General features: G+C 52.0%; 5 protein-coding genes across 5 annotated transcripts; 3 read left to right on the forward strand and 2 right to left on the reverse strand.

The window, feature by feature from the left end:
• Positions 1 to 124: 124 nt before the first annotated feature.
• Positions 125 to 3427, forward strand: CkaCkLH20_03872 (uncharacterized protein; the record flags this gene model as incomplete). Its single annotated transcript, XM_038886591.1, has 2 exons — positions 125 to 561; positions 634 to 3427. The coding sequence occupies 2 exons, from the start codon at positions 125 to 127 to the stop codon at positions 3425 to 3427; spliced, it is 3231 nt and encodes a 1076-aa protein (XP_038747841.1).
• Positions 3428 to 4129: 702 nt separating this feature from the next.
• Positions 4130 to 4741, forward strand: CkaCkLH20_03873 (uncharacterized protein; the record flags this gene model as incomplete). Its single annotated transcript, XM_038886592.1, has 1 exon — positions 4130 to 4741. One exon carries the CDS (start codon positions 4130 to 4132, stop codon positions 4739 to 4741), a length of 612 nt encoding a protein of 203 aa, XP_038747842.1.
• A 1712-nt stretch (positions 4742 to 6453) lies between these two features.
• On the reverse strand, positions 6454 to 7870 carry CkaCkLH20_03874 (uncharacterized protein; the record flags this gene model as incomplete). Its single annotated transcript, XM_038886593.1, has 3 exons — positions 6454 to 7053; positions 7166 to 7507; positions 7568 to 7870. The coding sequence occupies 3 exons, from the start codon at positions 7868 to 7870 to the stop codon at positions 6454 to 6456; spliced, it is 1245 nt and encodes a 414-aa protein (XP_038747843.1).
• Positions 7871 to 12025: 4155 nt separating this feature from the next.
• Positions 12026 to 13093, reverse strand: CkaCkLH20_03875 (uncharacterized protein; the record flags this gene model as incomplete). The annotated part of the gene is made up of 1 exon (XM_038886594.1): positions 12026 to 13093. The coding sequence occupies one exon, from the start codon at positions 13091 to 13093 to the stop codon at positions 12026 to 12028; it is 1068 nt and encodes a 355-aa protein (XP_038747844.1).
• A 1067-nt stretch (positions 13094 to 14160) lies between these two features.
• Positions 14161 to 15804, forward strand: CkaCkLH20_03876 (MFS multidrug transporter; the record flags this gene model as incomplete). The annotated part of the gene is made up of 3 exons (XM_038886595.1): positions 14161 to 14343; positions 14399 to 15207; positions 15264 to 15804. 3 exons carry the CDS (start codon positions 14161 to 14163, stop codon positions 15802 to 15804), a joined length of 1533 nt encoding a protein of 510 aa, XP_038747845.1.
• Between the last annotated feature and the right edge of the window lie 223 nt (positions 15805 to 16027).

Raw genomic sequence — 16027 nt, forward strand, 5'->3', positions numbered from 1 at the left:
AACCGGGGCCAGCCTCGTCTGCTCGCGTGATGAGGTGAGTACAAATCTGACAACCACCCCGCTCCTGACGCCCTGAAGTTTTGCAGTCGAAACACACTTCTCGGCCCGTCTGAAGTCGCGTTCAATGGATCCATTCACAGCGCTCGGTTTAGCGGCAGCCATTATACAATTTGTTGAGTTTGGAGTGAAACTGGTTTCCACCAGCCGTGAGATATACATATCCGCCGATGGCCGCACACAGGAGCACGAGACCCTGGATGAGATCTGCTCACACCTCTGTTTCCTGGTGGACGACATTGACGATGCCGCCGAGCTCGTAGGCGAGCTGAAACAGAGAATCGACGAAGAAGTGGCACTGCGCAAGCTTTCGGAAAGATGCAGAAGCACAGCCTTGGAGTTACAGACCCTTTTGAAGAGCCTGTACTGTACGCCCAGCGGGCGGGTTGCCAGTTTGAAACAAGCCTTGAGGGCGGCTTGGGGCAAGCGCAAAGTCGACGATGTAGAGGCGAGGCTCAAAGAGTATCGGCAAGAACTCATGGCGCATCTTGTCGTCATCACGAGGTGAGCACATCGTGATGTCATTGGCGTCCCGTCATACTGCCTTCCCATTGAGTGTTGCTTACAGCAGGGTAGTAATCAGCAGTCAAGCGTGCTGCGCGAGCTTGGGACGCTGAAGGAAGCCACTCTATCGATGCAATCGAATCACTCAGGGAAGCTCGAAGAAATATCTGCAGCTATCCAAAGCATCACATACAAGTCTTCCATTTCGAATGAATCTCCCTCGGGCGCTACTGCGTTTTCTCGAGAAGACTTCCTCCAATTGCATGAGAAGCTCTTAGACCTAACCAACCACGCAAGAGACGTTTCCGTCCAACAGACATTCCTTCGGGGTCTTTACTTTCGATCGATGCCGGCTCGTCACCGCGGCATAGCTCAGGCACATCAGAGGACATTCAACTGGGTTTTCGGCCGTGCAGGTTCGCAGCGAGCGGCGGCGGCTCACGTCAGCAATTTCATAGATTGGCTCGAAGTAGGCAAGGGCATTTATTGGATATCTGGCAAAGCAGGCTCCGGCAAGTCTACTCTGATGAAGTATCTCGGAAACCACCCTCGCACATCAGAGCTTCTCTCAGCATGGGCTGAGCCCCAGGAGTGCATTGTCGCGAGCCATTACTTCTGGAGCGCTGGTACGGAGCTGCAGAAGTCGATCGACGGGCTGGTGAGATCACTGCTTTACGAAATTTTCCGTCAAATGCCTGATCTGATCGACAACGTCGTGCTCGAGGAGTCTGGCCAGAGCGAGTACCGTTTTCAGTCGGGCGAGTATGGTCGGGCCTGGTCAATCTTTGAGTTGGAACGAATAGTGAATCACTTGGTCGATTGCGACAAGTTGGCTTTGCGCTTCTGCTTCTTCGTCGACGGGCTGGATGAGTACGATGGGGACCATCACAAACTGATCAAGATCCTCTCTCGGCTTGCGTCATCGCCAAATGTCAAGCTTTGTGTTTCAAGCCGGCCGTGGAACGTGTTTGAAGAAGCCTATGGCAAGTCGAGCTTGTGGAAATTAGCCCTCCAGGATTTGACTCAAGACGACATCCGGCGCTACACGGAGAGTATGCTGAAAGAACACCCCAACTGGGGAGAATACTCGAAAGCTGAGCAATTCCTTGTGAAAGAGATTACGAAAAAGGCCCAGGGAGTATTCTTATGGGTATTCCTGGTTGTCCGTTCCGTCCACGAAGGTGTAACCAACGGCGATGCTGTTTCAACCCTACAACGACGAGTAAGCCAACTTCCCCAGGATCTCGAGACTTTTTTCAAGCACACCCTCAAGTCCGTCAACCCATTTTATCACGGTCAAATGGCGCAGATGTTCTACATCGCGTTGCAGGCCGAAGAACCACTTAACATTATGCTTTATTCACTGCTAGACTACTGCACGCAGGACGTCTCGCAGGTCTTACAGCTTTCCGTTCAACCAATGGACAAATACGAAGTATTCACCAGGCGAAATCAAATGATCCGCCGACTCGACGGGCGCAGCAAGGGCCTTCTGGAGATTCAAACTGATCATGCGGCGAGCGATTACTTGGGTCCGCGAGTGACCTTTCTTCACCGCACAGTCCGCGACTTTCTCCTGACAAAAGAAATGGCCGAGTTCCTCGCTGAGCGCCTCTCAGAATTCAAACCGAGTACGGTTATCTTCAGGGCGTACGTTGCACTGATCAAGTTGATGCCCGTCCGAAAAGAACACTTCCAGCGTTCTGGGGTGCTCTCTCGTGCACTGGAAGAAGCTTTTTTCTACGCCTACCAGGCTGAGGCGGAATCGGGCTCGTCCGAATCCGAGTTGGTGGATGACCTCCGCTACGTCGTGGAGGATATGGCTGACTCGTTCGATGCCGAGATTCCATGGAGACCAGACTGCTTTGTCGACTTCGCCATTTCGCGAGGGTTGGCTCAGTATCTATCGCAGCACCGGGAATGCAACCCCGGAGCGCGAGACATCGTCAACGGTGCTTTCCTTAGAGAGGCAATCATGGAAAGCCTCAAGCCCGTCAATGAGACCAGCCCAGATCTCACCTCAGTCGTTTCCTTGTTCCTCCGCCGAGGCTCGAACCTTCACCAGGGCGCCCGTGTGCATGAATTTAGAAGAGAGACATGGAATGATCTAGCCAGGGCCAGTGATTACACGTCCCGGATGTTCCGGTCACCTCAGGTTGGCCATCATGGAAATAACGATAGCCACGTGGCTGGGGCACGTGGTGCATACCAGTTCAGACCTAAGGACTTTCTCAGCAATACGAAAGGCTCTATATGGGGTGACTGGCTGGAGATCCTCAGTCTGTCCATGGCAGAGTATGGAATGGACTACCCATGGGCCACCAGACAAAAACGGATTCTGGATCACCTCATCAGCCACGACGCCGATGTCAATGAAACTTCGACCACAGAAGCCAGATGGGGCAAGTTTGTTGATGGACTGTTACATTTGTCTAGGCAGCCATTGGAGAAGAGGGTATCGGATGTATACGTCAGCATGCTGAGAGAGTTATTACGTCATGACGCGAATTGCAATGCGCCATACCAAGGAAGCACAATATCCAAAGTCTTCTTCGCAAAGGTCCGCGGGATGGCTGCTCCTCTGAACATTCCTGAGCTAGAACGGGCTGCACTGGCCGAAGGCCCGGATGATCGAGTTGATACGTCTCTAGCCCACCTTGAACTACTAGCCCAGGTGGCAACGGCTCTCCTCCAGCACAAAGCTCACCCCTCATGTATCATGAGCGCTGCTGAGCTTCACCAAGTCTTTCCTCGGCGGTTGGCACAGCCGATCCAAGACTTATGGGAGTCGAGACGTGCTGAGATTGCAGCAGAATCAGGGTTCATCAGGATGGTTCTTCGTTGGGCTTGGTCGCCTTGGTCGTAAGCGTATAATAGTAGCTGGACCGAAGGAAAGTCAGGAAATGACCGCGCATTGTGTACAACGAGGATGGCCTTGAAGTGTATTATAAAATCACCCTCCGGCCCGCTGAATGTGGTATGCCATCCGAACTTGGCGGGTTCCGCGTACGAGAGTTGGAAAAGCAGTCCTAAATGAGCTTTACATACCGCTTATGGGACATTTCCAAGAATCGCCAGTGGTGAATCCGGCCTTCCTGTTGTGCCAGTTTTACCTCTCCGATCCCGCTAGGAAGAACCGCCAGCGGGTCAGATCAACTTCGAATAAACCATCGTTATCTGCTTGTTAATTGTGAATCTTGACCTCCCAGTATGCCCCAACCGCGGCATCTCCGTGTCCATACGCTCAATAAGCTATTCTCAAAGACCCGAGTTGTAAGCTCGGCGGAGGGCTAGCTTCCTATTCTTTGATACGTCTTGGACCTTAAGGCCTAGAAGAAGGCCGTAGCTACCCGTCTTCGTAAACCTTGTCTTGTCCGCTGTCGGTATCACAAGCCAGGCGCGTCCCCAACATCCAACCATGGAAGTCCCGCAAAGAGGCACGTGCCACAATTATGTCTACTAGGTATCCTTTGTGACCTCACCGTTTGTTGGAGGAATAAACCACTCAGTTTAAATCTCAATAAACGCTCTTATATACGCCTAGTTGGTGACTCGCTTCTTCAACAAAATGTCTTCACCCCCCGAACTCATCAAGTATGATGAGGATGGTGACCTCATCCTATATGTCGATGATGACACGGCCCGGTATCAAGTTTGCTCGAGAACGCTCGCTCGATCATCCCCGGTTTTCAAGAGAATGCTCCGCGGAGGTTTTGCTGAGTCACGCCCTGTCGACGGGAGCGACTGGATAGTGGAACTACCCGATGACAAAAGCGAGCCTATGCAAATATTCCTTAGCATCATTCATGGCCGTCTCATGGACGTTCCCAAGAAACTGCCTATTGCTGGTCTTCACGGCCTGCTTGTTCTCACGGAAAAGTACAATGCTACTGAGGTGTTACGACTATGGGCGGCGGGGTGGATCGAGAATGCCCATATCAATAAGGGAGCCGAAGACCATTCTATCATTGGCATTGCCTGGGAGCTTGGCCAGGTGGAGCTTTTCCGACAGTTGATGGAAAATATCACCGAGACTTGTACGCTTGACGCCAGTGGCTGTGTCCTTTTTGGAGGTCGCGAGCAATTTCTCGATGGGTTCCAGAACGTTTGTTACAAGGGAGAGCATAAGTTGCCACTCGTCCTTAACTATCTGGAACCCACGCGAATGATTGGTGAGTAATGTGATCGGATTGGTCGAGAACACGAAAACCTGCTCACACACTCGTCCTAGACAACATCATCAAGAATCGCCGGTTGCTACTCGAAGCTGAAATCAAGCCTTACCTCGAGTTGTATAGCGCAGTCAATGATAGATGGTGTTATTTTAGCAATAAACACGGAGTCTGCGATGGCGATGATGGCTGGGCTTGCGACTCTACGGTATTTGGATGCTTGGTAAAAGGCTTTGCAAGATGCAAAATCAATCTTGCGCTATCTGACGCCATAAAATCGTATTCCGGAGATGTGAAGGGATTCAGAGGGCAGTTGAGGGTAATTCGAATTGGATCTCCGCATCATGAATGCCGAGGGAGGTTGCAAAAGAAACGGGACTTGGGGCAAGATCAGGCCACGGCGGCAAGGGCAGCACTTGAGTTCGTTTCTGAGGACCAAATGAAGTATCTCAACGCGCAAGCCAAGATGAGATTCCCAATCAAAACCGCCAAAAGGAAATCCTAACGAAAGTCGGTCACTTGATATTACGGCTCTGTATAGTCGTCGCCCATCGATAGTTCACTTCAAGCTTTCCATTGATGTTGCCACTCGGTGAAAGAAGTTCCATCGCGGAAGTTACTACATTCGACACCTGGATGTCTAGAAGCGCGCGTAATCTACAAAAGAAAGACTTCTTCTTCCATTTCTGTTTGTACCCTGTTTTCGTTTTTTTTTCCCCAGAAGGTCTGATGTGGCTTTTTGTTCTTGAATTGAATTTGAAACTGCAAACATACATGTAAGCAAAATATGCACGTCTTGGATGAAGAATGGGAAATGAGACCTGACGGACATCTGGCATACGGAATCAACGAGTGGGAACCTGAAAAGGGACGTCCCCAACGCGGGGGTAGTTATCGCCAGTCTTTTACTTTGGAATCTTTGAATTATTTGGCGTCGCCCGACCTTGTTGCATTGATAAGAAAGTCCGGACTTTCCCACTCCGTTCTGGATAATATTAGTTGACCACCTCGGGCACAGAATCGATTTTGAGCGATGTGGACCAAAGAGCGCTTGGAGGCCGAGCGCCAGATTTCCCTCCCCATGATGAGACGCATGGGTGCCCTTAAACAGAAGGGATTCAGCTGGCTCGTCGGGTATAGTGAACGCTTGTGCGAATTCAGGGTGCACATGTCCTTGATGGGGATTCTGGACTCTGTGTAGTTGCCACGGGATGTCTTCAGTCCCGAAGACACGTTTGACGGCATTGCCGATAACATCGAACTTGTTCAAGCGGCATCCGACATATCGAACGCCAGCAGGAAATTGATGGATTGCACGAGTACGTTCGTGAACGGTCACGGGAACTCGTCATCAACTGGAAGGAATTCTTCATGCACTATAGAGTCGCGAACTTTGATGGGCAAAGCAAGAACACGGGTCTGTTAATGGAGATATGTACCATACATGGGGAAGGAGAGATGGATATGGGGAAAGCTTGACCGAGGGGGTATTCAAGGTAAGTCACGGGAAGTTAAGTCACGGAAAGGTAAATATTCAACAAAGAGATTATGTATATTAGTTTTACGCTCCAAGTCGTACAGATCCTTACAACTCCCGCAACTGATCTAAACCAAGATTTCGGAGCAGGATATGCGATAAGATTGTCCCGCGTATATGAAGAACCAATATTATGAATCCTTCTCTTGCTCATGTTTAGAAAATCTGCTGCTAAAGCTGAACTTAGGCGCTGGCACCGTTGAAGGAAACCAGGTTGGGGCTTCCGCTGAGGGTGCCAGTGACGCGGCCGGTGGTACCAAGGGCCTTGATGCGGTTGGTGACGGCAGCGGGGGTAGAGAGACCCTCGAGAGCCTGGAGGTAGACGGCGAGACCGGCAAGGTGAGGGGCAGCCATGGAGGTACCGCTGAGGGAGGCGGTGGCGGAGTTGCCGCCGATGTAAGAGGACAGGATGGAGACACCGGGTCCGAAGATGTCGACACCAGCACCGTAGTTGGTGAAGGAGGCAGGGCGCCAGCTGGAGTCGATGGCGGCAACGGTCAGGGCGTTGGGGGCGTTGGCGGGGGACTGGCTGGAGACGGGGAGGGGGTTGCCGTTGTCGTCACCGTTGCCGGCGGCGACAACGGACAGGACACCCTGGTTGTAGGCGGCGTTGATGGCGGTGGTCCAGGTGGAGGTGGCGGGGCCGCCGAGGGACATGTTGATGACGGAACGGCTGGCGCGGGACTTGGAGACGATGTCGTTCACGGCCCAGTTGAAGCCGGAGAGGATGGCGGAGGTGGTGGACTCACGACCCTCGAAGACCTTGACGGAGATGATGTTGGTCTGGATGTCAGGGTTAGTCGTGGCTTCATGTGGAGGTTGATCCCCTCGGTGACGGGAGCGGGAGGGAGGTCCCGGCCGAGAGAGAACTGATGGATTTTGAGGCTCAACTCACCTGCTTAGCAACACCGTAGGTAGAGCCACCGATGGTACCGGCGACGTGGGTGCCGTGGCCGATGGAGTCGACGTGGGCGGAGGAGAAGACGTTGTGGCCGAGGGTGGCACGGCCGCCGAACTGGTTGTGGGTGGCGAGAACACCGGAGTCGACGACGTAGGCGTAGGTGTTGGCACCGGCCGAGGTGTCGTAGACGTACTGGGTAGAGCCAGAGGTGCGGTGGGAGATGGTGCCGAGACCCCAGGTGGCGCCGGTCTGGGTAGTCAGAGCGCGCTTGGGGTTGACCTCCTCGACAACGAAGTCGGAGAGGTACATGATGTAGTCGGGCTCAACGAAGGCGACCTATAATGGGTGTTAGCATCTCGAATGAGTTGGAATGGAGTGTGTTGTGGGAGAGCATACCTCAGGGCTGGCCTTGATCTCCTCGAGGGTAGCCTCATCGAACTCGCCAGAGTAGGCGTTCCAGTTGCTGATGTTGAACTTGTTCTCAACACCAACAGTGTCACGCTTGCCGAGGGAGCGGCGGTGGACGTCGGTGACCCAGTTGATGTGGGACTCGACGTTGGCAGCGGCGTCCTCCTTGAGGGTGACGATGTACTTGCCGGGGGCGACCTTGGGCTCGTCGCGCTTGACGGCGGCGGGAGCGGCAAGGACGACGGGGAGCAGGGCTCCGAAGGCGAGGGCGAGGCGGCGAAGGTTGGTCATTTTGGCCGATGAGGAAAACCGTGAGGGATCAGATCAAGAGATGACTGGAGCTTGAGGGATGAGGCTGAGGCTGAAGAGCAAAACCCGATGGAAAGGCGAGGGAAGCGGCCATCTTTATACATGACTGTTGACGATGTGTTTAGCTGTGGAATACGATGATGAATGTTGTCAGCTCGAGCTCTCATTGCGCCTATCAGAGTCGTATCTTGCGTGATGGTTTGCCAAGTCTTGACTATCCAGCTCGAAGCTGTCAAGCTTCCTAAACTGGCTCTAGATCGAGTCGCCCGAGCAAGGAAAGGTGTGGGTTCAACGGAGGCAAACGAAAGCGAGTGTGTTCGTGAGTGGAAACCGTTACCTTCCAAAAGGTAAAGAGTTGGGAAGTTACCCGCCATCACAGGGTGTCAAATGCAGCTCCGATGGCTGTATCCCAGGAACCCTGGCCAAACAATCTAAGCTTGGTTCTTTTGTTGATGCGGGTACCAGCTCCGGAGCCGAGAGGCCAAGCGGAAAAGCTGCCGGGAGTTGTTGACTCGACTCGCCGTGCTCAATATTGTCGAATAAAGGTCCGATCTGGTTCCACAAGGCAATTCCGTGTGGGCAAAGGGACTCAAATGGCTCAGAGTTGTCTCTGCAACACTCCATGGCAATTGATGTCTCTCGAATCATGATTTGCTGCCGCTGTTGCTTGGCTAACTTGGGCTCTTCGATTTGGTTGACAACAAGCCGTTGGACGTTACCCTAGCTGAGGATCCTTAATAGACCAACTTATGCTTAAAGTGGAAGGTCGCGGGCATTGGCGGGATCCGATATAGGCGGGCCAGCACTTAATTAAAGGTGACGTTGAGCCCACACCGCCCCAAGTTGAACATCTTTCCCGCCTGCCATTTCCGTCGTCATGTCCGAGAGAATGGGGAATTGAATAAACTACAGATGGAGGCGGGAGATCCTCCTATGGGCCAATTGCCGACCAGTGCTCGCCTCATTGAGGTTGTCTAAGGAAGAAGGATGCCCCGATTTGCTCTGTTCGTTGAGGCGTAAGAATGCGAGACAGGGGAAGATGAGACATCAAAGTCTTGGGTCAGGCACAGCTGCCAATGCCGGAAAAGACACAGCTGAAGCCTCAGATGAAAGGGGTTGAGTTGATGGTGTGTGAATGGTCTGGGGGAGGTGGCAATGCATTTGTCGATGCGCGTAAGCGCTGATGCATTGGGGGATTGACACACAGGAACCCGCGCCTCATTTCGAGGCTGGAGACCGGAAATCGGAGTTGTCAATGTCATTACTCGTATTCAATCGCTTCAAAGACGCATGTCATCCGCATCACAGCCGGCGCAGTCTCGGAATTGAGTCCAATGCAGCCATCAAGGTCAGCTTCCAAGGCGAAGACACTTGTCCATCTGATTCTGCGCTTCCTGAATAGTCCATCAATTCATCGCCGCGACAGGCACGTCAGGTTTAGACTCTTTTCCGTGCTCGCTTGTGGAGTGACGATGACGGCTTTAGGATTCCCATTTTGGCTGGTCGCAACACCCCTTCAACCTCTCGAATACCAACCGATCCGTACCTTAAATGATGCCATGAACGCTTCGCCCGAGCGGACCAACAAGCTGCCAGTCAGCTGCGAGTGATGCAAATTCCCATGTCCTTGCGGCCGATATGCTGTGGGGTCCCGCCAAGGCTCCACGAGGGAAGCTCGGAAGGCTTGGTCAACTGCCGTCGCGAAATGGAGACCTTGACGGGGCTAACGCGAGCCGAGGGATAAGACATCCAGAGACAGGGACCAAGGTGATTCTGTCGAATGGCGGGTGATAAACAGGCATCGAAGGGTTGCTTTCTGGAAACTGGAGGGCGGCGGGGTCCGGCGCTGATAGGTCGCGTGACTCGTACGCTGTTATCACGAGAAGGCGAACTCCAGCTTGGCAGAAGTTCATGACTTACGCTGCAGCCTGGCTCAGAAACAGATGGCTGACTGATGGCAAAAACAGATGATCATGCTCTGCCTTGCGCTGCCTCTGGTCTCACTCTCAGGAAGCCCTTTTTGCGGGGGACATCACAGGGTTGAGAATCCCGCAGCAAGGAGCCGCAAGGCAGCCGCCGATGGCGGCGGCAGTCAGACAAGTGAGGTCATGTTATGAGACCAAAGAGGGGAACGCCGGGGAACGCGCCGCACTCTCGCAGCAGAGGATTTTGAAGAAGTGGGTAACAAGGCGGCCTTCGGTAGGCCGGACAAGAGATCACAGAGATTCTGGGGCCGAGCCGTCGGAGGAGAGGAATTAGGAAGGAGATAAAGCCAACCCCCGGCGGCGCGTCGCGCGCAGGCCGAGGATTGCAACGGAGACGGAGACGCGCCAATATTGTTCATGTGCTGACAGCAGGATCCCGGTCGGCAGAGAATGAGTCGCTTGGACATCAATCCGCAATCTATCGTGCAGGAGAAGCTGACTTGATTTTCCACTCGTCGCCGGGGGGCAAAGACAGCTATTTTCAGAGTCCTTCCTTTTTGAACGTACGAGCTTTCTTATTTCTCCTGAGTCTGGTGAGACCAGCAAGACAGTGCAGTTTTGGTTGACATGTGAAGGCTCCAGCGTCTCCAGTCGGTCAATATGCCAAGACTTACATACAAGCTGTGGGGCAGATAGGAATTGGTTCCGACTTGGCATTGAGAATGGTATGATTCCGCGATGTGAACTTTGATATCTCGAAGCTTGGATGACAACTGGTGATCGCGTGTCGTTGGTTTTCATGATGAGGCTCTTTGGAATAAGACATCGAGTTTGTTCATTTACCGGTAATGGTCATTTTTAGTGTGAATTGACAAATCCAGGGGTTACAGTCCTTCCCGAGGCCTGGAATATGCACGATCTGGCAGAGCTTGGATAAAGCTTCCAATCACTAGTGAGGTAGGTTGAATAGGGCCGAATATGCATTGTGACGGCGTTTGCACGGTAGGGTGTGATGGAGGGGTAGTTGACTTGGTCGCCATACCTCAGTTGCTACTCACCCTGAAGTCGATACAACCATCACGGTCTCTTAGCCAGTCAGGATAGCTGTTGCCCATTTTGCTGATCCTATGATATTACGATAACTTTCTGATGGCTTCCTTTCGTTCGCGAAACATCAATTGTACCTGCATATTCATTGCGGCGACGGTGCCATGATTGGGAATTAGGATAGGCTGCATCCCAATGTACCAGACTGCAGCGTAACCCTTCGCTGCAGGTTATCGCCGGATCCATGTAAGTATGGTCACCAATGAGACCTGGCGATCTTGATCGCAGCAAGTGTGCCTGCAGTAGCTGATAGGGATGCCGGTACTCTTTATCGGCCAGTGCTACGCCATGAAGAAGTAAGATGTCTTGACACTTAAGACGACAGTCCCAATCGGGAAGGCGGTTCTGCTGCTGTTGGTTGCAGAGTGGACTGTCCTGAGTGCTTGAGTTTAATGTTCCCCTGTGCAATCAGGATTGATGCAAGTAGAACAGTATCGAACTAGAAAGATTGGTGTTAATTAGCTGACGAAGCTGGTTGATACCGAAAACCACATATTGAAAGTTAGGAGACTCAACTTAGACATATGAGATTATATGACTCTACAATGAGTATTATTCGAAGTTAGAAACCAAAGTACATCAAATTATTTCCTAGAAATATATCAGTGTCATCTTAACTTATTATTGTAACCAAGAGGATGTAGACTATGACATTGTGCGGTCCGTCATTTTTGTAAGTTTTAGTCTTCAACTGATGAGTAACATCCTGTCTCTTCCTCATGATACATCGCCTCAACCTCTATTCAAGTCTAAGCGTTTGAACGAAATTCTGTCGTTATGTTTGAGAGTTTTCAATCATGATCAGCATCACCTGTTATGAGTTCTGCTTGTCATAATGTAAACCCATGTGCGTTGCATCAACGTAACGTGCGGGGAGCCTTTGGCAACCCAACAGCTCCAGGCGAATGAAGTAAGATAAATATGGACAAACGTCGTACCATCAAATCATGTTGAAATTTCTGTAAAGACGTTTTGAGAACATCTCATTTTGCGTTCACGACGAGGGGGTAATGTATTTGACTCTGGGTATATCTCACAAATGAGCGAACGAGCTATCACAGATCTCAAAAACAACAACCCCTGCGTGAATGCCCGCAACTTATACCTATGCAGCCCAAGACGTAGGGTGAAACTCCATGAGCGCGTACCACTGAATGATACTCCCGATGAGGAATGAAGTACTGGCAGCGAACGAAGCAACAGCGCTGGCCGACATCTCGTTGGCAAGTAGCAATACTCCCGTGACAACAAACCCAGCCGATGCAATCGTATTCCACACGGCGCCTTGCCACTCAGACGCCCAGAAATTAGGCTTGAACCAACGTTCCTGCGCATTCACGACGAGGGCGGAATTGGCAAGAAAGAAAAGCGACCCACCAATCACTTGCGGCATGAAGATGAAGACTTGTAGGAGGAAGAGGTTGCTAGGATCGATAACGCCTGGGACGCCGGCAACCGCGGCTGTGGAGAGGATAACGCCGCCGGAGAGCATGACCAGTCCCGAGAGGAACGGCACGGTACGGAGAAGGGCGGCGAAGTCGGCCGCGGACGGAGTCCAGACCCACGCTTCGGAGCCGATGAGGGCGGGTCGGTAGATGGCGGGTCCCTCGCCGCTGATGGACTTGGTTTCGCTCTTCTCCAGCGTACCGCGGTCGGCGTTGAAGGCTGCGAAGAGCCCGAGGATGCCACCAGTCATGAACATGACCGCTCCGATCATGATAGTCGAAGGGAGGGCGACCGTGATTAGGGTGTCGAAGACGAGATTTGGAGCAATAACCGGGAGAAGTCCTAACGCGGCGTTGATGACGAAGGCGATACTGCCGACTACGAAGAGCATGGTGACGATCCAGTTCATGTCTCTATATGGGTAGATGGTGAACATGCGCCCAACTTGAGACAATCTGGATTCCTCTACTTCGACGGCGGATTCGATGGTGTATTCTTTGATCGGGGATGGGAGAGATGCTTCTCTTTCCATGTCACATCGGATCCGATATTCGAGGTAGTCCAAGGTCTGGACGATTCGCCGGCGTTCTCCGGTATCGACATCGATTCCCGTCGTTCTCGAGGGTCTTTCGGGTAGACCAGTATTGATACGCGGGGGAGTGGGCCGTACCGGTACAAGGACTGAAGTCCGAATCATGGACGCCCGTAAGTTGGCTGAAGCGTTCATGATGATGGGACTTGTCTTGCAAGAATTGAGGAGTTGTTATTAAACAAGTAATAGTAAAGTCTTAAAGCGATGCCTGCTCGCTGAAGCCCCCAGGCCAGGAAACCAAAAGCCGCAAATGACAATCGATTGTAGAATCAAACGAATACCCTATTCGGGCCAAAACAATTGAGAACGAAATCAGAGCAATACAGAAGAGAGAGAATGATACTAGCACAAAAACATGAAAGCGTGCCAGCACGCCGAAGAAAGGAAGAGGACCATTTTCGCTGTCTCTGTGTGTTATTATGAGGCTCAAGAGACCTGCATTGGCAACGGCCATGGCGCTGACGTTGACGGACGATCTTCCCATGACTATACCCAAGGGCATGAGACAATGCAACTGGAATACTTTTGCCCACATACCGGGCCGACGCGTTGTTATGATCGCCGTACCATGTTGAAGAAGCCGCACAGGCCTTTCTGGGGGAGGTTATAATAAGAAAATATGGTTGACACACCCGCTACCTTAAAATCTATAAAACGAGATGTTCATGCTCTGACACGATGTGCTCCATGCTCCCCGGGAATGTGAATAATGGTTTGGTGGATCGCCCGCTGCGGAGTCCGCGGTCGTCGTTGTCGAGATGGCTTTCGAAGTTTACGTGCATCCAAATTGGGACGTTGTTGGCGAAGATCGGACGAGCCTCCTCGTCAACTGTCCATTTTCGTGGGGTCTGTTGTTTCAACCTCGAAGCCTGTTCCGGGTCAGTGTCCCGGATGCCAGCATTTTGACCCCGGCACGTAGCATTAAGGGTTGATTACGAAGCATGTCATGACAAACTCATTGGAAACATTGGAAGCGTTGGCTCTTTGAATACTGAATCAGCTCAATTTTGAGTTGTTTGATTTGACCCTGACTGTCTTGAACTTCGGAACGAGGCGAGTGGTTCCGAAGATGCGATTCGCTTAACTACCTTGCTTTCCGACTATTATCACCTTCGAATCTAGTCGGAACGTGGTGTCTATCATGCTAATTGGCAATTACTACCTTACAACTTCGTGTTGAACGAAAGCTACGACCAATCAGGATGGGCAATCCAACACAAGTCGAAACGGGCCAAGCTCGTACCCAATCTCCAGATGAACGCCCGAGTATCCCAATCGACGCAAAGGAGCAAGAAAGACTAGGCCGCCAAAGACCTGAAATCTTCAGCAGCACATTGCAGGAGATTGGCTTCTGCGCATCCGTGCTGCTGTCCAACATAATGGCGGTTAGTTACTTTCAAAAGTTAGCTCAGAACAGCCCTGCTGATCTCAACAACTTAGGAGTTTCTGATCAGCGGGTTCAACGTGCTTCTGCCAAATCTGATCTCCGATCTTCACTTCTCCCCTGCCGACAAAACCTGGCCATCAAGTGTATTCTCACTCGTCGCCGGAGCCTTCCTCCTGCCCCTCGGCCGTCTCACAGATATGCACGGCGGGTTCCTCGTGTTCCTCGCAGGTAACGCTTGGATGGCCATCTGGTCTCTAGTCGGTGGCTTCAGCCGCAACTATGTCATGCTTGTCGTCTGCCGCGCGCTCCAGGGCCTCGGTGCGGCGGCGTTCTTACCATCTGGCATCTCTCTTCTGGGGAGCGTGTACCGCCCCGGCCGTCGAAAGAACATCGTCTTCAGCCTCTACGGAGGCTGCGCGCCGTTCGGGTTCTTCTCGGGAATTTTCATCGCGGGCGTGGCGGGTCAGTTCCTGCGCTGGAGCTGGTTCTTTTGGATCGGGACAATGATGTTGGTTGTGGTCTGCCTGCTCACATATTTCTGTGTTCCCAGACAGATCCATCCGGCAAGGATGTCCATGGATTGGTGGGGGTGCGCGACTTCGATTCCGGGGTTGATGTTGCTGGTCTATGCTATCACGGATAGTCCACACGTTGCCAAGGGATGGGCGTCGCCGCAGATTCTAGCCACGTTCATCTTGGGGATCGTGTTTCTTGCGGCGTTCGTATATGTCGAAGGATGGGTATCGACAGCGCCCCTTCTGCCTCCGAAGCTATTTGCTCCGAAGTATACCGTCGCTCTGTTCTGCTGTCTCTTCGTTGCCTTTGGTAGTTTTGGAATTTTCCTACTTTACGCCAGCTTCTAGTAAGTCTGCATGTGGTTTCACGGTAGTGCAAGGACATTACTGACTTCAATATCAGCATCGAGACTATTCTGCATATTGAGCCACTATTAGCTGCGGCCTGGTTCGCACCCCTCGCCACCGGAGGCGTAATTATTGCCATCGTTGGTGGTATCATCCTTGACAAGCTTTCAGGAACCATCCTGCTTCTTCTGTCCGTCACTGGGATGTTGATATCTTCCCTTCTGTTCGTTCTCATCCCAAGCAATCCCAACTATTGGGCGTGGGTATTTCCTTCGATGGTCTGCGCAACTATTGGGATCGATATCATGTACAATGTTAGCAACATCTTTATCACCACCAGTGTGAAGAGTGATCAACAAGGTATCGCAGGAGCCCTCGTCAACGGCTTACTATTCCTGGGCATGAGCTTTTTTCTCGGTTGGGCCGACTTGGCCTCGGCGATGGCATCCTCTGGCGATCTTCAAAAGGGTTACAAGATTGCCTTCATAATGGGCGCTGGCTGCGCTGGAGCAGCTATAATCATAATCATTGCGGGCATCAGAATCGACAAGGCGAAGGGAGACTTGACTGCCGATGAGCGCGAGCAGGTGCAATGAGGAGGTGGTGCAGAGTCGGTCTCTATCCTTGTTTGGCATATCCATTTTGACACCACACATCACGTATGAAGATGTCCTGTAATAGTGCAATAGCGTTGTCTGATACGTTTCTAATACAAAGCCTCGGTACTCGTCATGGTGTAATCTGAGATTGTTCTCAACAGCTTCGTTGTGACATGGATATTGCACTACGTGTAGTATCTAGGCGACCTTACTCTTTCGT

The sequence above is a fragment of the Colletotrichum karsti genome (assembly GCF_011947395.1).
Source record: "Colletotrichum karsti strain CkLH20 chromosome Unknown Scaffold10, whole genome shotgun sequence".
In the NCBI taxonomy this organism is placed as follows: Eukaryota; Fungi; Ascomycota; class Sordariomycetes; order Glomerellales; family Glomerellaceae; genus Colletotrichum; species Colletotrichum karsti.